At 34.4% G+C, this 23,286-nt stretch overlaps 1 protein-coding gene across 1 annotated transcript in view; it reads left to right on the top strand.

Annotated features, from left to right (window-relative positions):
- The first annotated feature begins 1,008 nt into the window (after window positions 1-1,008).
- Window positions 1,009-23,286, top strand: part of CCDC73 (coiled-coil domain containing 73) — a 50,971-nt gene continuing 28,693 nt past the window's right edge. The window contains exons 1-6 of the mRNA XM_010076286.1: window positions 1,009-1,140; window positions 10,876-10,947; window positions 14,049-14,120; window positions 14,923-14,958; window positions 16,695-16,769; window positions 18,548-18,586. Coding sequence (XP_010074588.1) covers window positions 1,009-1,140; window positions 10,876-10,947; window positions 14,049-14,120; window positions 14,923-14,958; window positions 16,695-16,769; window positions 18,548-18,586 — 426 coding nt within the window. The remainder of the gene's footprint in view (window positions 1,141-10,875; window positions 10,948-14,048; window positions 14,121-14,922; window positions 14,959-16,694; window positions 16,770-18,547; window positions 18,587-23,286) is intronic.

Raw genomic sequence — 23,286 nt, 5'->3', positions numbered from 1 at the left:
GAAACAATCTGTTATCCATGACCAAGCAGCTTAAATTTGATCTATGTTAGGGTTTTATTTAGACAACAGCAGAAAAAGTGGTGAGCCCTGATTTGTGGTTGTTATGGCCCCATGATACAGACCAGGTCTCTGTTCTTCCTGCAGGAATTCCTTCCTAAGGGTTCTGCGGCAGTGACCAGGTCAGTCATAACTCCTGTGCTTTACCCCTACCTCTTGAATTCTTAGTCCAGAAACATGCATCGGGTGTCTCTGGGAAGGGATAGCATTATGTGTTCTAGTGGACTGGTAGAAATTCAGTCTCAAGTATTAAAAAAAATATCTGGGAAGTACAGCTGACATACGTACAGTTGTTACCTTTCTGTAGATTGAATGCTAAGTGTTGTAGTAATCTCTGATGTCACTAGCAAACATGCTTTGTCCCTGCAGAGACACACGGGCCTTACGTTAGCATGACTGCTAGCTAGCTTAGAGTACAACATTTTGATACTTGATCTTGTGGGAACAGAACCAAAGAGTTTTCTTGTTAAAATTCAGAAGCAGAAACTGTGAATATTACCTTAGTTCAAATTTTAAGCCAGTCTGAAGGTCTCCTTTAAAATTGAACTTGTCTTGTGATTTTTGAAATCTTGGAAGTAGGTAGTTACTTTTTCATGGCCTGATGTGTTAGTTGTAGAACCTTCATGCCTGTGCAGGGCAGTAGCTCTGTATAAAAACTGTACTACTTTTCCATCCTCATCAGTTTTTGTTTAAAACAAAGATCAAGCCAAAAATAAAGAGGAAAAACAATTAATGTGCTGAATTAATGATAAAGCTGTTTGTTTTCTTTTACAATATCACATACTAATTTAAAATGAAAGTATTGTTAATTGCATAATGGCTGTAACTAGTAGCTTTACTCTGCAGAAAGAATTTGTCTCCACATTTGCAAGTTTTGCAGTTTGAATATTCTCTTAAAGATAAACTGGAGAGGAAATACACATTTTTATTTTGCAGAAACAAGTTTGAAGAATGGAAGAAGACTTTAAAACACATGCACTTGACTCTACTCTTCAAAGTCCATCAGAGACATTGCTTTCCATTCGACTGCTAGACTTTAAAACAAGTTTATTGGAGGCAGTAGAAGAACTGCGTATAAGAAGGGTAAATGTGTTTCTCTCATTTTTAGTGTTTCTTTGTGTTATTTCTGTCTCCTTGTCATAGAAAAGGCTGCGTAACTGTGGGTAAACTTCATGTTGTATTTTAAGTAATTCACCAACCAGGATTTTTTTAAAATATCACGGGTTTAGGCAGCATCTGTATTGGAAGTTTCTCTGTAGACAGCACAAAGACAACAGGGTTGCATGGGAATGATTTTGGCTTTCCTGTAATGATGTACAAAGTTGTTACAGTTGATCACCAGCCTATTGACAAAAATGATCTACATTAAATTTTTGTATTTCACTGTATTTCTTCTCTTTAAGAGCAGCCTTTGATAAGAAAAGGAAAGAAAGGGAATCCAAGTCATTGCCAAGTCCACAAGTCTTTCTCATTTCATAGACTGATTTGCCACTTGCTAGAAAAGCAGTGATTTTTGACTTATTTTTGTCTGTGTACTTGTGCTTTTCATAATTACATAAGATGGCAAAGAGATACTCTCATAACCAAATCCACTTTATTTCACCATTTGAAAATTGCTGAACTATCAGCTAGAGACTTAGTAATAGCATATTGAGTATTTGGGGTGGGGGGGGTGTTTTATTTTTGAAAGAGGAGTTGAATCATCTTGTAGTAGTAAGGTAAAATTGTTTCTGCACTGTTCAAGGCAGCTATATTTTGCTGTGGTTAATTTTTTGGTTATATTTTTCTGTGGTTACTTTTTCAGTTTTATGTATGTAAACATTTGTTTCAATTTCAGCCCTTAGTGTTTCTGGATTGTTGTATTTTTTGAAAGACCTAAAGTATATCTTTCTGCATTTGATGAATTTGACCTGTTCAAAAGAAGTGTGTTATTACTTTTAAAATATTAGTATTGATGACATGCTTGATTTATACTTATTTTAATCTGAGTTAAATACTATAATCCTCTCTTTAAAAACCATAAACAAAAGAATGACTGCCATAAAAAAAAAATTCAAGAAAAAAGCTGTGTAATCCTACTTTGTTGGTGCAATATTGTTGAAATTCACCATGGTCTGATCTCTAGACTTCTGTTACAATGGTAGTGTTTAGTCTAGTCTAACTGTTTTTGTATTAAAAAGTAAAGACTGAAGAATTTAACTTTGATAATAATAATTTTCTTATAAGATCTATTAGATTAATTCCATTTACGTTGTCAACTTTACATTTTTAATGCACTTGCTCAGAGCCTGAAATGTTTATAGAGTGCCATGGAGTTTCATCTTTTGGGATTTTTCGGGTTTTTTTGTCTGTTTTGTGTTTGCTATACTACAAGAGCAAGTGACCGTGATTTTATAAAAGGCTGCCTCAGGAGGGTGAGCAATTTTTGGCTTAAACGTATTTCTAGTTTCAAAATTGATGCTAATGCCAAGAGCCAATTCCATAATTCAGACATGGTCCTAAATTTCTAAAACATCTGTGCCTTCCTTCACCCTGAAAATATATAAAATTATTTACCTATTTGTAGTTGGAAATTTAAGTTTAAAAAAAAGTTAAGCATTTTACAGATAGTCAATCTGAAACCTTAAAGTATCCCTGAATGCATTTTTGTTATTTGCTTTGCTTTAATTATAAGTTCAGGGCTGCTTGCTTAGTATATTTCAAATCTGGAATATAACAATTAATATTTTGAACAAGTAAGGGTTATAGAATAACATGGCCATGCCTAGTGCCATTCACTTTTATTTTTTTTAAGTAGAACTCAGTATGGATGTTTTTGCTTAAAAAAAAAAAGCTACAAAATCCTCTCCTGATTTCACTTGTGAGTCTCTTCCAAATTCAACCAACATGAGGTTATTCTGTAAATTTGTAATCATCCCTGAGGAGAAGGTAGTGCACAGACCAAAATACAGTGCTAACTCAAAAAATTACAGTGCTTGTCTTGCTCTGTGTCCATCTGCTGCATAAGAAAGTGAAGTAAAATTCAAAGTTCTGCTGGTTTCTTACTACTTTGCTCCTTCAGTTACAAATTGCCTGTGAGGCTCACAGTAGATTGATAGCCCGATGGAGGCAGTATAGCCAAGTCTAGTGGATTTTACTCTCAATTTTGTCTTTGACCTGTGGCTTGACCTTAGACAAGATATTTTACCTCTGTTTGCTTCTGTTTCTCTTCCCATTGTTGGTTTTGCTTGTCACTTGGACAAGAGTCTCTTCAGGACAGGAACTATCATGTATTTTGAGTTTAATAAACTGCCTTGAATGGTTGCCTGTAAGGCAGAATAAATTCAAATTAATAAAAATAAATTTGCAGATGAAATTATGTATGTGAAGCTAGATGGATAAAAATTAAACTCTTAAAACAATCAAATACTAAAATTTTTGAGACACTTGATGCAATCCATACTTGATACTGTAAGATACTATTTGAAAGTAGAAATTTTTTTAATATGCTTATTTAAACAAATGCATTGAGTTACTTCAAAGTGCATTAAAGAACATTAGAGTTGCAAAAGGCAGTGAGTTTACCCATAAAGACGTTTTGTATTGTCAAATAAATATTTCAAGATAGGATTCTTTAAATATTTCATTTTAGAATCCTGACCCCTCCCCCCACCCCTGAGTTTGGTAAATTGAAGCCATATTGACTTGTTGTTATTGGTAGTTACCATCCCACTATTTACTGTCAAACACTTTATAAAACTGCTTGAGCCAAAGAAGTATGTTGACATAGCAGGTGCTATGCCACCAGAAGTGGTTGCGATGTCTGATTTGTGAGGAAATCTCCTATCTGTGCTCACAGCGTGGGAATGTGAGGGCTCAAGACTTCTGGAATCGGTTCCACGTTGTGGACAGGAATATTCTTTAAAGGCTAGTTGGTCTTACAATTTTGCTGCTATCAACTCTAATCTCCTTTCCTGGCCCTAATGCTCTTTCCCCCTCTTTTTCTGTTCCCTGTTATTCCTAGTTTCTGTCCCTTTCTGTCTTTTGTTCTGTTTTGATTTAAATTAGACCCTTTTGTGCTTACCCCCATTCATGCTGATAGCCAGTGAGCAGTCACTGAGAAAGAAAATACAAGGATATTTACTTAATTATTTGCAAAAAGAAACAAATCCTGAATCATGTTTGTTGTCATGACACAGACATGATGGCTCTCACAGCACCTCACCCTGAGTTTTTTCTGGAACAGAAGCTGTAGCTCACCCTAGTTCTGCAGGGCTGTATGTACTCTTCCTTGCAGATAGATTTGAACAAGTTTATCTCAATTCCTCTTACTCCACCTTTTCTATGGCTTTGGCTATTCTAATCCATGTTCTTCAGCACAGTTGGCCTATTTCTAGGTTTTCTTAGAGGAAGGACATGAAGGAGCTTGGTAACCCTTAGCTACTCTCTCCCATTCCTAAAGTGTACTTCTGCTTTCTGGCAGCTGTGAAGGGGCTTGCACTGCACAGCGTAGCACCGTATAGCACGTTGTAGCTCAGGATACTTGAGGCAGTCTGTTCCAGAACGGAAGAGATGTACATAATTGTGCAGAGCTCACTCATCTGTTTAGCAGTGTTTCACAGACAAGATGGGCAAGTGGAGTTCAGTACTGAGATGAAAATTGAAAGTGGCAGTATAAGGTTCGTATTTGTAAATGTCACTTGGGCCCAAAAGGCAAATTGGTTTTTTGAGATATGAAGTGAAGAAGGTTGATGAAACCGTAAGCTCACCATAAGGAGCAAAGCAGAAGGACTAAACTTGAGTTATTAGTGATATTACAATATTGGTGGGCATGCTAATTGCAGTTGTAATGGTGATATTGGTTGTGCTGTATCTAGACCTAAAAAAACCCAGAAACATTACAATACACCCAAAGCTAAACCTTGTTGGAGGTGTGTTCTGCAGGGGACCCACCACCTTCAGGTGTGTGGAACAGCAGGAAAGTTAAAAAGGGCACCAGAGGCACCTGCTGTACCCATACAGGCAGCTCTGTAGCAACAATAGTCTACAGTGACCAAAAACATGATATTGAATTAAACTGTTGCAGAAATAAAGATTTTTAATTTTTTTTAATGAAAAAAGAGCATGGTTTTAAGTTATCTTCTGGCTGTTGCATAGGATAAGTATAGAATCATGAAAGAAAGAAATGTTTTAATATATTTTGAAGTTTCTATTCATGAGGAGGACAATTACTATTTTAGAAAGTAAGGCAGAAACATTTTCTAGAAATAAAGAGGATGCTAGGGAAATGAAAGATTTTGTACAAGGAACGATTCTAACTGCTAACAATAAGAATGGCGAAGAGCTTGATTTGATTTTGTTAAAAGACAAAGTAAAAAGAGGAGATTGGGGGGGAGGGGAGAAACAATTATAAAATAACACAACATAGAAATGTGTCTGGCTTTTTTTGTTTGTTACCTAGAAGCTGGCAAACATGACACCACTTACACAGGCTGCAGAGAAACAGAACAAAGAGTCCTAACAGTCTTATAACTGGATTTTCTGCCTAAGTGTAAATTAGGGTACTTTTTAGCAAGAGAACTGAAACAAGGAAAGCTGAATATAAAAAAAAAAAAGTGTGTGGATATAAAAGAATAAACAGTACTGAAGCGTATGGATGTCATGACTGTGACATAAACAACGTTATTCAAATCAGTAAGCAGTGTGTTAGCTTATAACTTCTCTGTTAGCAAAAATCTGTTTTTCGATAGGGACTGATTTCTTGAAGTTGGAGAGAAGAGCATTATTATTTAAATATAGGGCACGTGCAGCCTAGGCAGTAGAATCAAGGACAGAGGAGTGAAAGATTTCCAAAGGAAAAGAGGTGGTTGGTATACATTTCTGTATCTCTGCTTTTGAAAAAGGAAAAGTTTTGAGAATAAATTCCAAATACAGGGTTACTAAAAGTTCTGGTTAACTGTCATAACTATTAAGATCCAAAAATGTCATATCAGGAGCTAAAGTTAGAATAAAGCTGTTATAAATATTTTCTCTTCCTTTAACGTTTGTCCTGGGAACTAATCTTAAGAAGGATATCCATGCAGTCTACCAAAAGTTGTACTGGACTGTTTAGTTCATTAAGGGTGTTCTAATTATATTATGAAACAATCAGAAACTGTAGTTTCTATGAGTACTGTTTGATTGACCTGCATGAGAAATTGGATGTGCAATTTTGTAGGAGGTATATTATGAGTTTGAAAAAGATAATAAAAGTACCTAGCAGCAGTTTTGGCTGCTTGGATGTGAGCCAACTGTATACTGTTCCTAAATCTGTTCAGGGTCAAGAATCGAGGGGGCTTGACCAATCCACAGCCCGTCTTGTAAAACTACAGCCTGAAGCAAACCCTTTAAAGAAGGCTTGACACTTTATAAAGGTTACAACGAGTAAATAAACCATCAAATTACTCCTCTTTTATTGTTATGGTAGTCTTTTTTATAAAAACACTTAAATCCATGTAGTCCTAAGGCATCTAATAAAAAATGAACACTTTTAAGGTTTTGTGGCTTTTGATACCTCATCAAAGTTATATACAATATTATTCTCCTAAGTGTAACAAAAATGTTTTTGTCTTATGAAACAGCTGGTGGAACTTCTAAAAAAAATGCTTCACACAAGTTTTAAAAGCTTTCAATTCAAAATGGGTAAACTGTAAATGTCCTTTGAAAGAAGTAAAAATGATGGATAAGGCTTATAATTGTTAGCGATTTCACATGAGAACATTTTTATCCTGTAATTGTCATTCTCAGTTTAAGTATTTATGATGTTTATTTTTTTCAACAGTAGTTACACATATACACATTTTTGATAGCTTCCAGATTTTCCTTTATAATTTGGGAGTAAGTTGGAGGAGTGTTGTTCACTTAGAACTTTGGTTCTTATCCTCTTTAGAATTCAAAGCAAAGGGCTCACTTAAAATGGAATTTAGTGCAGTTTTCAAACTTGTATTATTGTGTTTATTTAGTTAAATGTAAAGTGCTCATTATGGATGTGTGAGTTAACAATGATAAATGTCTTAAATTTTAACATACTGTTTCTTAGAAGAATTATAGAATTTGAAATGAATGAAATCTGCACAAATATGTATTTCATGAGTATTCTCTTTTCAGTGTCCTCATTAAGATTTAAAATACACATTTTAAAATTGAAATGGGGTAGATGCTTGATTACAAATAGTCTGCCAGTTCCATTGTTTATAAAATCTTTTTGTTGTTTTGTACTAAAATTAGTTATTTTTTGTATACAGCCAAGGCTTGGTTTCATTTAGATAACTGTTTTCTTTCAGTAAGCCCAGTCTATTTGAACTGAAATTTTCTTTGTCAAGAATTTGTAATGCTAGTATCTGCTACATTCTTCCCCTTTAAAGTATTCAATAATTTTCCCTTTATTTCACGGTAAGTTTAATACGGATAGATACTTGTTGATCTCCAACAACCATTGAAATTAGTGATGTATTTGCCATAAATTTCAGCAAGGTCAGAATCACAGTGCATATGTTAAGCTTTTTTAATCTCTGTTACCACTTTATCTTCACAGCGCTGTTTCTTTTCTGATGCTAGTTGCAGTTTAAAGTTTGCTTTCTAAATGCTCTAAACTTGAGCTCACAGCTTATAACAAATACACCAAACTAGATGAGTTTACAAAGAAAAGGAGGGACAGTTATATGCATAGAAGCTGAAGAGATGCAGTAATCAATGTGATTAGTCTGAATGTTTTCAACATATATACTTGAAAAATTAGCTAGCATGTTATGCAAACGCATATTAGGACTCAATCGTGCAGGTGCTTCAGGTATTCTGGGGGCAGTTTTACTGCCCGTTATGTTAGAAGTCCATGTTACACCTCCTGCAGCAACATGTTACTGTTGCTTGTGTTGCACTGGTACATAGTGTTGGGTTTCCTGAGGCTAGATCTGATCCATGGGACAACTGGCCACCACCACCTCTGTTGTTCTGCACTGGATCAAAATTCTGGTTTTGTCTCTGAAATACCCTTACGTACGCTAGTGCCTGCACAGAGGAGTGGTAGAAATATGTAGTCTGGAGTCAGGGAAGAATACCACTGCAGTGCATTTTGATTAGTTTAGGAATAATTTACATGGTGTCTTTAAGGGCCAGATCTTGTAATCCTTTATAAAATTTGGAACAAGGCGTTTGCTAATAATACATCATCTTAATAGCATTTGCTGCTTAACAACATGAATTGCTTAAGATTAGACTTCTATAAGAAGCTGTAAGTCAACCTCATTTGTTTTTGTCACTCTAGGGATCCTAGGGGGATATATTTTCTTTCAGTACTTACAGATTAGTATCTGAAAACAAATTCACTGCAACTCTGAAATACCATTTATTAAGGCAGAACTGGGAAGCAGTGATAATCCTTTCAATTTTCTTAATTATGGGGGTTTTTTACCATAAGGCATATGAAATCTGTTTCAGTCTCTTCTCCATCCCTATTCTAATGGTACATATCAGAGAAGCAAAAGCTAAATAACTTTTCTCTAGTTCTCTGTGAGCCAAATTTTAATTTTAAATATATGTTCAATGTTTTACGTGTAAAATCCATGTGACTGTTGAGGCTTATTTTAGATCCCACAAGTAACTCTTGAAATGTTTAGGAGTAGCCTCCCGTGTGTGTGTTATTTCTGTCCACACATGTGCCTGTAAACTGCCTGTTAATCAAGGAAGTCAGTTTTGACCCTAAAACCTATAAAAGATGTCAGTGTCAAAAACCCATTTTAAATCACCTTGGGACATATTTTGCCATTTTATTTCTATTGATAGTACAGTGGGACTATGGATCAAACATTATACTAAGTGAGAAAGATTGCAAAATCTTCTTTAAAACAGTTTTGCACAACTTGTTGAAGCATTGTAAACATCCTTGTACTGAGAACTTGGAATCCGCATTTGTACTGGGTTTAGGAAAGCATTGCATTTCTTAAAGATGCAGTGTACTTTATTCTTTGTAGCCAAAACATTTGTATTATCTGCTTCACTGCAAAAGGAGGAAGAACCTCACTTTGCTCTTTTACTGTTTCAGAGAATTTATTACTTTATCCAAAGGTGATTTTTTTTTTCCTCATGGTAACCAATACTTCTTCATGGTATTGCAATTTGGTAGAATTTTACTTAAAATCCAATATCAAGAGAATAATCTTTTTGAGGCCTGCTTTCAATTTTTTTTACTAGAGAGATCCATAAATGGCTTTTTTTGAGCTGTCACTGTTTTCCTGAGGATTAAAGCCACTTCTTTTGCAGGAGTCTGGGCTGTTGAGGTATGAGTCATTTGAAGAGTGCTTATTTTTTGATCAATTTAGAATGCAGGTTTTAAACTGGAGTGGGGAGGTTGAACTCAAAAAAAGCATGAAGATGCTTATTTCAAAGTTATACAGTATTCAAATTATATACAGTAATTTGGCGAACACAGTTCAAGTATCAGGAGTACTATCTTCACCCTTACACAGACAGTTTGGCCCTTGTTGGAGTGTGTCCAATGCAAGACCTCAGTGAATGTTACTAGTGCACCAATTCATCAAGGAGAAGTCAATCTTACCTCAGTGAAGTCACCTTTTCAAGGTGATCATCAGTGTGCAGAGAAAAGGCAGGAAATTAGTCTTCAGGAGCTCAGAACAACACATTAGTGTAGCTCTTTAGTTCTTCAAAGGATATTCATTATTTTGACTGTATGCAATAACAGGACAACAGCGAATTGCTTAGGATATACATCAAAAGCCTAAATACTGTTCTTGCAAGAAGTCATGACTGTTTGATAGGGGAACCTGTTGTTCTTTCTTTGAGTATTGGATTTGTAAAGAAAGGCCAGTGCTCATAAAAATCTAACTCAAAAGGGAAGTTGATTCCAATTAGGAAAATCTGACTTTAATACCATAATATTTGAGAAAATTCCCATAAATTTTTAGTGACTGTGATTATCAGCAGATAAGTCTCATTTATTATCACAGTGATAGTTTGATTCTTGGCAAAGTGCTTCTGCAAGAACAGGACACCTTCCTGTTACTAGTCCATCTTCTGGATTGTGAATCTGGATTTAGACTTCTCAGATTTTCGGGTAGCTCATCGTATCAAAAATATGTGTTGATTATCCATGACTTCTGTTTAACTTCTTACTTTCATCTGGTATGTCGGGAGACACCTTGGCACAGAAGGTTATGATACATATTTGGCTTTTTCCATAATAACAGAAGTAACTGCTGACACAAACTTTCAGTTGTCCTGGGAGATGTCAAAAAGAATAAAGATTCAAATGCTTTGAGTTGAATAATTAAGATGTCCCAAAGATTGTGTCTCATTAACCATGACTATCTGTATCATTGACTAACAATTGATTCTTGAAGCACTAATTGCAGCTTGCTGAATTTCTCTTCATCTCAGTATTTTGACTTGGTTCATCAGAATATTCAATCATTTTTCAGCTGTGAAGTCAAGTCTGGTTTATTCCCTTTGAGTCTTAAGATGTTTATTGTAAGATGCAGAAGAGAACACGTATGAAGAGGGAACTGTTCCTTTTAATTGAGAGCTATAATCCTAATTCCTAATCTTCTGCTATGCATTTCAGTCTAAATTATTTATGCTGCAAATTTTCTGACCAAAGCAGCTGAACTCACTTCCTATTTTTACACATTCAGAGAGCTTTTGTTTCCTTCTTTGCTGTCAGTATGTAGGCACGTACTGCTCTGTGTACTGGACTGTAAAGAAGAAGAGTAGGAATACACAACTTATTTTGGTGTTTGATTTGCGGGTACTGCCTTATGTAAATTTCTTTGTTTGTTTTTTAACTAGGAAACAGAGATTAATTATGAAGATCAAATAAGTAAAATTGTTGGAGAGAAACAGGAACTTGAATGGCAGAAGGTAACTTTCCTACATGGTTTTAGTATTTTAACTGCTGGGATTTAGTTTTAATGTAACGTTAATATGGATTGTGATTTGGTACAATTCCCCTTTTTAAGGCTATTGTAATTGCTTATAGTAGAACATGGTAGCCAATAGTTTTTTGTCTAGCCATGAACTTCTGTAGTTTTTATATTGATTTGGATTGCAGCCAACCTAGAAATCTGGTTAACAAAAGAGTACCGTCATAATATTTGGCATGACTGGAAATATTCAGTCAGAAGGGGTGTAAATATTGAAGCAATAAGACATTTAGCCTAACACGGGGCATACTGACATGTTAGTGTGGGGGAAGTTACGCAGCAGCTTCGCTGTATTATGCTTGTCTTTGACAAGTGCAAGTACCAGTTTTGGAGGTGACAATTTAAAAAAAAAAAAAATTAGCAGAAACTTATATGTTAGACATACTCAAAAGTGGTTTGTCAGCTTTTCAATGCTCAGGATGAATTATTCAGTAAAATAAGTCCAACATTCTTCTTAGGGTTAGGGCTCCTGAGGTTATGCTTTCATAGGAAATCCATTCCCTTCTCTAATACAATCAAACCTATGACCCCTGTCACTAGGTCACAAGTTAAAAGGCTTCACTCTGTATATTTTACGATCATAGAAAAAACAATAATTTCAGCTTTATCCTTGATCTTGGGATATTTAACATCTTTGTAGTAAAGGAAGACTATTTCATCTTGGAGTTCATTCTAACCATCTTAAATTAATAATCCTAACTATGTGCTTTTTTTCTGAAAGATATATATGTGCACAGAGAACAGGAAACATTTTATATTTGTAAAAGCAACAGTGCTTTCAATTTGTAACCCTTCTTTGCTTTTCTTAACCTAGCATTGCAGTTCTTAATAATCTGGGTTCAGAAAGGATGATTTCCATTCATTCTGAGACCTTAACAGCAATTTAATTTACAGTTAATAAAAAGATGAGACTTATAGGCAGTTAGGTGAACTTTTTTTTCCCCCCCCCCCTGCACTTTGCATTTAACATTGGTGAGTGGTAGATTTTGGGAACTTCATGTGAACACATATGTAGAGCTCTGGAACTTCAAAGGAACAAGCTCATATGAGTTTCTAGTTCTGGAGATTCCAGTAAGATGAAAATGCTGAGGATGACGTTTAAATTTAATTTGTGACCTAATGGTTTCTGAATGCAGAATCATATTGACCTCAACAGTAGTTCAGTAAGTAGACAGCTTCCCCTGACTTATCAAAGGTTCTGTTATATTTTTTTTTCCTTCAGAGATATCCCTTTCAGTCAACACTTCTGTGATTCAGTATATATTTTATTTTACCTTAAATTTAGCAAACTAGTTTAAAATAAAGACATGACTTGAGCTAAGTTTTTGGTTTAATATTACACATTTAAAGCAAATTTTTATCTGGTTTTTATGACTACTGTTGCTGCTTTTGAAAAAAAATATATGCTAGAGCAGGGAAAACAGGATAACTGGAGAAAATGTTCCTTTAAATCTAATCAGTATACTCATTATATTTACTATCACATCACAATATCAAAGGTGATTTTGCTTATATTTCTAAAAAGTAATTTTGTTCTTCACTCTCCCTGTACCACACACATACATGGCATGTATGGTAAATTTATTCCAAAACTGAATTTCTGAGAAAGTTGTATGTAATTGTTTTATGTAATAGTCTCATCTGTGAGGCCTGCTAGTAAATTAATGTTTGTAGAAACTTCCTAGTCTCTTTTTTTATAGTAAAATACAGCACTTGAATATACAGTACAAGGAAGACTGTGGTGTTATGAAGAGCTCAGTAATGCTTATTTCCAGTTATCAATTACATCAGTGAGAAGGTTGTATAAAGGATGACTGTTCTGTGAAACCAAGCTTATATCTACAAAATTATTACTTAATATTGACTTGAATTCCTATAATCTAAACAAGTGTCATCTTAATTTGACAGTACTGTGGATATAAAATTTTATTCCTGTGGTGAGCAGGAATACTCCACTGAGAATAGTTGATTTGTTGTCACTGCAGCACCATGTCTGGCTCTTCAGCAGGCTTGCTTTGTCCTGTACCCACTAGAGAACCTATGTCTTTGAACACAAGACTTTATTCACATTTTTGAATATTTGTTCATGTAGTATGTATTGTTTGTTAGGTGCAAATAAAAACTTTCTCTACCGATCTTACAGTGAATTAATGAGTATGTACATGAATATGAAACACCTTACCTCCACAGATTCTTGTATTGTATCAAAGGGCAACAGCTCTTATGTGTGGAACTTGAAAGCAACACCAATTTGCTGGAGGAAGTAGCAATTTTGGAATGGACTTTATGTCTGAAAAGTGCCCAATTTCTCAGTTAAAACAGGAGAAGAAATTAGTCTTTCTGTGTATGAAGCAAATGATTGATTTATTTTCTCACAGTCATTCTTTTTAATAGTGGCAATTTATATTTATTTTTCTGCAGTCATTACTTATCATTTCCTACTTCACACTAATATTTCTTAGCTAAACCCTCATCTATATTTTGAGATAGCTGTTCAAGGACAGAGCCTTTTACTACCTCTACCTAATATTTTTTAGTGTCTAGGACTTTAAAAACCTGGTCTTCTGAATGTATTTTCCGTATTACTTCACCTTGATTGTGGGGGGGGCTTTCCTATCTTGTATGGGAACATGAAGCTTAAAGATGTTAAAGATTTCACACTTGCAGAGTGCAGTTAGTCTATGAGATTATGATATGAAATAATAACAGAAATAAAAATAATAGTACATCTTTAACTAATTTGTTTATTTTTATGTATGAGAGTAAAGCCAGGCAGTAGGATGATGAAAATCTTATACTATCGCCTTACGCTTAGTCTTTTCTGCCTTCCTTCAGCTCTTTCATGCAGTTTGGTAGCCACTACCAAAAATATGATTACCAGTTAACAAATGTCTCTTTTTAGTCTTCAGGTTTGGTTTTTAATCAATTGTGTCTTTCAAAAAATATTTAACGATGAATCAGTTTTTTTGTTAAATACTGTATGTATGGTTTGCTGCAAGATAGTACTTAAAACACGCTATTGTTATTTTGTATGAGCAGGAAACTCTGCAGCATCAAACGGACACATTGCAGCAACAAAACAAAGAAGCTATGGCAGCTTTTAAAAAACAGGTAGCAAAATAAGGCCTTCTAGCTTTGACAATGAGAATTTAAAATATGATGGCATAATAGCAAGTTATCGGTATTAAAATATTTTTCTGTTGCATGTAAAATGTTAGAATATACAGCTCAAATAAATCAGGTGTTTTTTGTTTCTTAAACACACAGTATTAATGCCTATACTTTGACAGTTCTTCCCAGTAAGCCACTCTTATGGGGATTTTTAATTTTTATTTTTTCAAAAATTTCTAGGGAAGATAATGCTTCTTTTAATATGTTGGGTTTGTTTTTTTTTTTTTACCTGTAAGATCACATGTCCTCTGCAAGTTTAGATTAACAAACCATGGTAAAACATCTGCCACAAAACTTATTCTGTTCAACGTTTGAAAGTGTGGCTCAGTCTTAAACCACAGGATCGTGTTTTTTTTCTCCACACTATATAATCAACAAATACGAGTGCTGAAAGAACTTGCAGAGAACAGTCATAGGAGCTGAAACTGTTGCACATGGTGATGAAGAATTTATCACTAATGCTGCATCACAATCATATCACACAAAAAAGAACTTTACAAGCAGTTAGGTTTTTCTTTCTTGAAAAAATAATCTATTTCACAAGCTTGCTCCTTGTGACTCTATAGTTACTATAGTTAAAGAAAAAAACCAGGAAATACACTATGCAGGGTGATATAACTATATTGTCTTGTCAAGATGCATGAATGAAATTAATCCCATGCATGAATGAAATTAATCCCATGTGCTCTATTGACTTGTTTGTTTTTTTTTTTTTTTTTTTTTTATGCCACTGACAATCAAGTTACAGGCAAGGATGTTTGCCATGGAAGAAGAAAAGGTACTTTTTGTTACAATTATTTGTTATTTGTCATCCAGTGAAGCACAGAAGTAAATGATAATGTTGTATAACTTACCAAAGATGTTCTAAGTATAAGCTAAGTATATTACAATTAAATTATTTTCCTTGCTATGGCCTTTGCAAAAGAAATTCCTTTATAACCTTTGTTACTTTTCGGTTTTTGTTTATAGCCTATAGAAGATGAATTACTCATGAAATGTCACTTTAAGATCTGCTTATGCTAAAAATCAGTTGGGGGGAAAAGTGTTCTTTGATAGTTCTGTATTGAAGCTATACAAAATTTACTTTATTTTGGGGATTTGAGACAAATTGTCATAAGCCTTTTCACTTACTAGTGAAAAATAACAATTCTAACTGGTTTAGTCAAACCAGATTTTAATAGGGTTTTTATTGATTTATCTGAGCGGGTTTCCTAAGGAGCTTCAACTAACCTGAAGTAAGATGTACTTAAGCCTGAGTTTATGGGATTTTTCTTAGCTACATGAGTTTTTACACCAAGCTGAGCACCTGCTTCCTCTTCTGAATAAAGGATTTGCATTTGGTATACTAGGGGCCTGTTTCAAACAGTGAAACCAATGAATGTCTGCATGTGGACATTGTTTCAGTTAAATATCCCACTGATTAAGAATGGATGAGCGTGTTACATATTTAATAAGAACTTGCACAGAAATTTGTCAACAGGTGACACTGGTTTGAAAGTATATCAAAGTAAAGTTTATTGCTTACATTTATATAATCTGGTTATTTTCTTGCTTGTATTTGGAGTTTTTTCTTGTTAAGACACTGTTTGTCCACGCATACCTACATAGGAGTCCCTGCTTTGTATTTTCTATGACAGCTGCTGTTTCAGAATTAAATTATGTGCTGATTTTTTTCTCCAATACTTCAGTTGAACTGAATATTACTTTCAGTAATTTATACCAAAGTAACTGAAAGAATAGTTTGAATACAGAGGCAGGGACAGAGTTTGAATACAAAGACCAATTTTTGTTCCAATTTACATTATATGTACTTTTACTCATCAAGTTGGTTTCAGGAAATTGCACAGCCGGCACCATGTTAGAAATGACTGGAACGTGCAGGGGTGGTTCAATGGGTGTATTTTTTTTTCCCTGGCATATCCCTGATACCTAGATTCTGCTCTCCGTTGTGTTGATTGCTGCCTGAGATTCTTACCTGATTTAATTCCACTGAAGTCCTTTGACTTTATTCACATGCATATATATTTGTGTATGTGTATATACATGTGTACACATGCATATATATATATAAACGTTAAATATGCTTGCATGTATTTAGTAATTCTAGTGATAGTAGATTACAATTCAATCTTTGTGCATTAGAAAAGCTGAGGAAGTTGTTTCTGTGAAGACTGTGCTGGAGTGGATAAGAAAATGGATTTGCCTGATATATTCTTTGTTATTTAGTATCTTTGTTCTAAAGTAACTTATTAATTCTGCCTTTGTCAGGCTTGTCTCTCGCGGAACAGAAAATTTGAAAACTTACTGACTAGTCATAAGTGGTGAAATTATAATGTTTCTACTTTTCTTTTTATAGCAATATATATATGCATTTTAAAATTATTTAACTGAATTTTTACCTCTTTTCACCAATTAATTGTTCTGTCATAGCAGAGTAGTGCTTTATTTTCATAACATTCTTGTTGTAAATGCATTTATTCTGCTCAAATCCTGAAGTACAGCTTTTTTTGAAAGGGAAAATACCAACTTGCTGTAGAAACAAAAGAAAAAGAAATTGATGGACTGAAAGAAGCATTGAAAGCATTACAGGTAAACTTTTGGTTTTGTTAAATTACTTTCCTTGGTATGCCACTGTTTTGGTTTTAGGTTTTTTTGCTGGTAAGAAAATACTTGTTTTTAAGAGGGTCTTTAAGGCCTTCTCATTTAATATTTCTAGTACACTTTCGTAACACTGAGTTTCTGTTCTGGTCTTCAGTGTCAAGACTACTTTAAGTCAGCTAAAGTTCTTTTCCTCCAGAAGAACTGCAGGCTCGGAAGTCCAAATAGCATATGAAATGTGCTTTCTTTTCATTTACATAGTCTTCCTCTTTTTTCTGTTCTTGTCTTCTTACTTCTCACCTGTCTGGAAGCCCTAGTTTTGGACTCCTAAACAGAAACAAGTACTCACACTGGGCCTCCAACTCGCAGTGCTGTTTTTTATTATTTTCTTTTGTTTCACTAGGACCTTTTTGTACTTACCACTTAATCCATGGCTTTCCAATGCCTGTTTGTCAGTAAAATTGTCATAAATGCACTATTTACTCTGATGCTGCTTGATGTTATTTCTGTATTTTATTTTATACCATTACATGGTGTTGGAGAAGTTGTGGCTGGGATTCACAGTTGCTTGAAATAAAGGAAGATAGTTCTTATTAACATTCTCTATAATGAGATGCATTTACTTGGTATCAGAATTTAGTTAACACAGAAGGTATTTTAGGAATAAAATAAATTTATTCTGATGGCTGGCCTTGTGTGCAATAGCTGGAAGGATTTTGTTGCCTTGTTCAAACTTTAGCATAGCACAGATGATGTAGAATAACCCTCCCTGGTCTCCAGAACATAGTATGGGGACAGCAAGAGTAATGAAAGATTCTACTGGCCTTTCAAAACCTTAACATTGAATGTTTAATGTTCACAGATCAAGTATTTGTGTAACAGTATAGTTCAGATCTAGGAAATTCTGCTGTGGCTTGAGGAAACAGCACGTCGCAATGAACCTGTGGACACAGAAAAATTGTTTGGAAATCAGCTTAAAATAAGAGGGAGGAATTTCTAACTAGGTTCTGTAGTCCTCTCTATCCAGAGAGTCAGAATTGTACCTTGAAATTACTGTTCTCTAGGCTTAGTTTTTTTCTAGAAATAATATTTTCTGTATAAGATTTATACACATTGGCTTCTTTGACTTTTTTTTTTCTTTCTAGACATTGTCAATGTTTCTTTAAATGTCCCAGGAAATATAGAGACTAAAGCTCTTGTGACCTTAAGTATTATGCAAGTCAAAATTCTCTGATGGCAATGGTGTATGAAAAACAGTGTTAATTACTTCAAATATCAGTCTTATATTATTAAAGCATGCAAGATTGGTACAATATGTCTTTATATGCCACCATTCAGAATATCAACCTAATTTTTTTTTTTTCCAACAGGGAATTAACCTTAAGTCGTCTAGAACTTGAGGGAATACTTTCATTTCTATCTCTGTTTTCTTTTCTATTTATTTCTAAGAGTCTAGTTTACAGACTGTGGTCCATTTACTATTTTTCTGATACATGTCAGAAAACACAAGAATTTATGGATTTTTCAAATCTCCTCTAGTAACAAATCAGTGCAAAGCATGTTTACATAGTTTAAGTATTGACATGAAATTATATAAAGTGAATCTAATAATAAAATAAATAGTGTACCCATTAATTCAAAACCAGTATTATTGTATTGGATTGGCAATAAATGTGATTAAATCTTAGGTATGAGAATACCTAAAAATGCAGGTTGTTGTTCAAAAAATGTAACTACAATTTAATGAAAACCTATCTTTTGTTTTACAGATTTCAAAATACACTTTAGAAAAGAAACTGAATGAAATGGTAAGACATTAATAAAAGTAAAAAAATAAGGAACAGCTCTTATGAAAATATCTGCTTAGAGTATAATGCAATACTAACCATCTCTAATACTTAAATGATCTGTAATAATTATTACAAATAACCAGAAGAGGTGATATCCACTTTGAATCTGAAAAACTTTCAAATACAGTTTTCATAGTGTTTTTATAGTGTGATAGCTGCTGTTTAACGTGTGGGATTTTTTCTCCCTGAATTAAAGTGCAATTGGTACATTTGTTCTCTTTATAGATCAGAGTGAAGATTTTTTTATAGACTGTCATTTGAATAATGTAATTATATTACCCTTATAGGATCTAGCATATTTTTCTTAAAGAAGTAATAGAAAATTCCAAGCAGTTTTTAGATTTGTTTTTAAGAAAAACTGATAATGTTTTTCCTCTCACTCTTTTTCACTCCTCTTCTCAGAATTACTTCTTAACGTCAGTTCCCATGAACAGTTTAGATTTCATCCAGTCCAGCTTACTCCCTTTGACACAGAGAATAAATTTATATGGAGTGACAGCATAGTCACTCTGAACTCTGTTTTAGGAAGTGAAAGAGTGAGCTGCAGAAACTTTGCTAAGCTTGATTGAATAAATGCTGTGAAAATCCTGCTGCTGCTCAACTGGAAAGAATAAAGATAATATTGTCAGACCATTACAAACTGTGATTTTAATTAAGAAGCTCAAAAAACTAGGGTCCAGTTTAGCTTTAAGTACCATGACATTTGTACTGAAAGTCATCTTCAACGCTACAGTGGTTTTACACAAAATATGGTGAAATTGAATAATGTGCCCTCTGACCTGGGAGATAAGGCTACAAGTTAAAGATCAAAGGCAACATAAAATGTGTTTTGTCTTACTTCACTTTTAACTTGTATGTATTCTTAAAATACATCTGATCAAAAAATGTGTTTGAAATATGCAAAATTATTGAACTTACATTTAGGTCATTTCACATATTTCTTTCTTTCATAACTTGCCAGCTCTGTCTTCTGTATGAATGAGAGTATTTAAATCACAACACCTTTTCTATAAGCTAGAAATGCATCTGTGCTGCTCTAAACAAATATCTGTCTTTCTTATGTTTATAAACTTTTCAATAATTGTTTATTTGAATATTTTGAAAACATTGGGGTACTCTGATACAGAGTATGGCTATTAACAATGCTATTGAGTGGGGGACAAGATATTAGAAATCCTCTTTTGCATGTAGCACTAAACATAACATGTATGGCTCTGATATGAAATGATGAGAACAAAAAACCACAAGGTGAACAGAAGTGAATTCTTTCCTATAACCTTATGCAGTAGCAGGATAATACAATTTTAGAGCAGGTCAAATTCTACCAACTTTACTCCCCGAGTAGTTGCATTGAAATAAATATTACATTCTAGGGATCAAAGTAGTAGCAGCCCATGTAGACTCTTATAGTCCGTTATCAGAAATGGCAAAATATTTAAAAGTAAAATGGATGAAGTTCCAAACCATTTGTTCAATTTCAATTTTGAGTTTGTTAAAGACAGATCATGCCCTGGCTAATGTTTTGAAAGTAAGCAGATGTGCTGTTTAGTTTATATCTGGCACCTTAGAAACCCTGCCAGTCAGTAAAGTAACTTTTGTATGTGCTGGGGATTGAGCATTCTGGTTTTGTTCTTTTAGTCTAGTATATGCAGTGTTAATATTTTGCACACACACCATATTTTAGCATACTATCCAGTTAAATTTATGTGAAAATTGTAGTGCTGATATAATTCTTATTGTATATCCTAGAATTTTGAAATAGTGGAAGGTTTTGTTTCATATTGAGAGACTGTATAGAAACAAAGAAATTAAGGATTTTTTTCTTCCATCTTTTATTTGTTTCAGCAACAAAAGTGTTGATCATTGTGTGTGGTATAGTCCCTTTGCACCTCACTGCATGTGGATAGTAGCACTCATGCTGTAGGGAGACTGCACAATGATTACTACAAAGCCAGCTGTCTTGATAGAATACACTTGAGTGTGGGTTCTCTATTGTATTCTTTTTCTTGCTGCTGAAATAAAGAAATAACTGGGGGAACATGGCCTTGATTGGGTATTGGTTTCCTCCTTCATTAATTTCCTGGCAGGTGGCACAATGTAGAAGGATAGAACTCTGAGCATAGCATCTGTTCAATGTCTTCCCTTCTTAACTTGCATTGTCTGATCCTGGGCATGTCTGAGAGAGTGAGAATTTAGTTATTTGTCTTCTGCAGTACCTAAATCTTAAGTATATATCATGGTGCTAAAATATAAAAAAACAAGAATGAGATTAAGGCTGGCGTTGGCTGGTTTAGAGACCAAATCTTGTGTGCATTCAGAAGAGCAAATTTGGAGTGCAAGATCTCTGTAACCAACGAGGAGACATCACTGTCTGCAAGGTAGTGATTCAGTGCATCGAAATCAATGAGTAAAGTAGATGGGGTGACTGCCTCTGTGAATGACTGGTAATTAGTCCAGTTTCACTTGATGACTGTGTTTATATTGGTAAACTAAACATTTGTGAGACCATCCAGTGAAGCTGCAGTCAAGTGATATGAAATGGTCTGGGTTCATTAAACTCTGCTGCTCCTCAAGAAAGAGGGAGGCTGCATCCAAATAACCCCCATTGTTCCCAGCACACAGTCTCCTGAACTGCAGCCAGGATCTGCTTGCCTGAGTGCTGCTTGGCATAAGCCACAACGTGTCAGGGATATTTTAACAACAGTGTAGGCATTTCCTGAGAGCTTCCCTGCCACCATTTAGTTTTCTAATACAGATGTAGTTGCCAAAAGAATGCAAAATGAATTACTGTAACATGATAAATAAATATAATTTAAAAGTTGGTTTGTTTTTAATAATCTAAGATAGAAATTTTATTTTTATTTCTTTCCACATTTTTTAGGAATTTGCCTGTAAAATAATGTTGTTTAAAACTACAGTAAGAAGGGAGTGATACAGTGTAAATTAAAAATAATTATTTTAAAGTAGAAAAATTGTGGGAATTAAAGGAACTATTGTGGGGGGGAAAAAACCCTATTTTGAAGATTTACAATTGGTAACCCTTTGCATAATTTTCACATGATCTTGTCTTAGGTCTCCATGCCATTACATCTCCTTTGTTTCTCTGACATTTTCACCTCCCAGTTACCACCTTCTGCTTCACTGAGTAGCTCTGACTGGTGACTCGATTTCCAGAATATCTTTGAGATATGACCAGTTCCCTCTTTGTCTTCCTCCAGTCACCTCTGTGACCCTGAGCTATTTCTCTGGTCTAGTTCCACCAAGAAATCATTGTGCCTCAACAAACCATATGGCCACAATCAATTCCACTCCCCATCCCAGCTTATCTTTATTACTGGTGGAGGGCAGGGCAATAATTCCTGTTCTTGCAGTATCAGACGTTAGGAAGAAGAACCAAGATTCTGTGGGTCTTACTTCAGCTGCAGGGTCATACCCTCCCTCTCCTGCAGTATCTCCTGGTGTTTCTTGATTGTCTTCTATGGAAGAATATTTTAAGACCTTTTCATTGTGAGCAGAAGAAACACATACTCAGGCTTTTATTTTACTCTGCACTAAGCCTGGAGAGCAGCTTGCCATCAAAAATCATTTAGGCAAGTGGTAAGCTCTTAATAAAACTCTTGAGGATACGGCAGGCCAATTCCTTTTCTCACTGGAAGGAGCCCTGGGAAATAACAGTGTATTTCTACTTTTCTGTTGAGGAGGAGGGACTAACACTGTCTTGATGACTTAAGAAATAAATTGTGAGAACACTAAGAAAAATCCATATAAAAGAAAGTGCAAAAAGCCTCAGAGCTTGTCACAAGCTTTTCAAGTCTCAAATTAACGATGCCTCCCTGTTCATTGATCTCTTAGAGTAAATACACCTGAATGACTATTAGGAAAAAAAAAAATTCCTTTTTACTTTTTGTTATAAAGTCCACATCCTAGCACAGCTCTTCAACAGTTTACTTATGATTAGGAAAAAGAGAAAGAATATGAACATTCACAACCTAAATTCCTTACATTGTTTCTGTAAGTGGTAGTGTTTCTTTACCGGTGCTTCCGTTATGACTTTCCATTTGCTGTAGTGTGTTTAATTTCATACCTTATAAAACATGAGAAATTTGTATTGTATATCCTGTTTTGCTAGCCTTATGTTGGTCATTTCTTTTGATTACTATCAGCTTTTATTATCCTCTGATGCTTGGACATGTATTGCATTTGTTACTGTATGGAAATGGAGCCTTACAGAAGCCAAACGTTCTGGGCCAGATTCATCCTTGTGTAGCTCGAATTTACGCACAAGAATGAATTTGGTCCAAATAATTTTAATTGCTGTGTTGCTTTACTGTAGATTAGAAATAGATTAGATGTCTAAATAAGTTGATATCTTTTCTGAGGAATTAATTTAACCGACTGTCTTCAGAGAAAATTAATTTAAAAATTGACCAAATAGTGCCTACAAAGCTATTAAAAAAATACAGTATAAAGAGGAACACAAAAAACTTAGTGCATATGAATGAAAGGATAACAAATAACAAAACAAATCAGTGGCATGTGTCACTGAATAGTTTTCTGTGAGTATGTATTTTCAATCAATATATATTTTCATTTTTCAAGTTTAAATGAAATTTCCTGTCTTTTACTTTGTGTCAGTGGATGCCACTAAGAGGAGTCTG

Source organism: Pterocles gutturalis, unplaced genomic scaffold (genome assembly GCF_000699245.1).
Source record: "Pterocles gutturalis isolate BGI_N339 unplaced genomic scaffold, ASM69924v1 scaffold20148, whole genome shotgun sequence".
In the NCBI taxonomy this organism is placed as follows: Eukaryota; Metazoa; Chordata; class Aves; order Pterocliformes; family Pteroclidae; genus Pterocles; species Pterocles gutturalis.
Note: the sequence above shows the minus strand (reverse complement) of the source record. Positions and strands in the feature narration are given on the sequence as shown.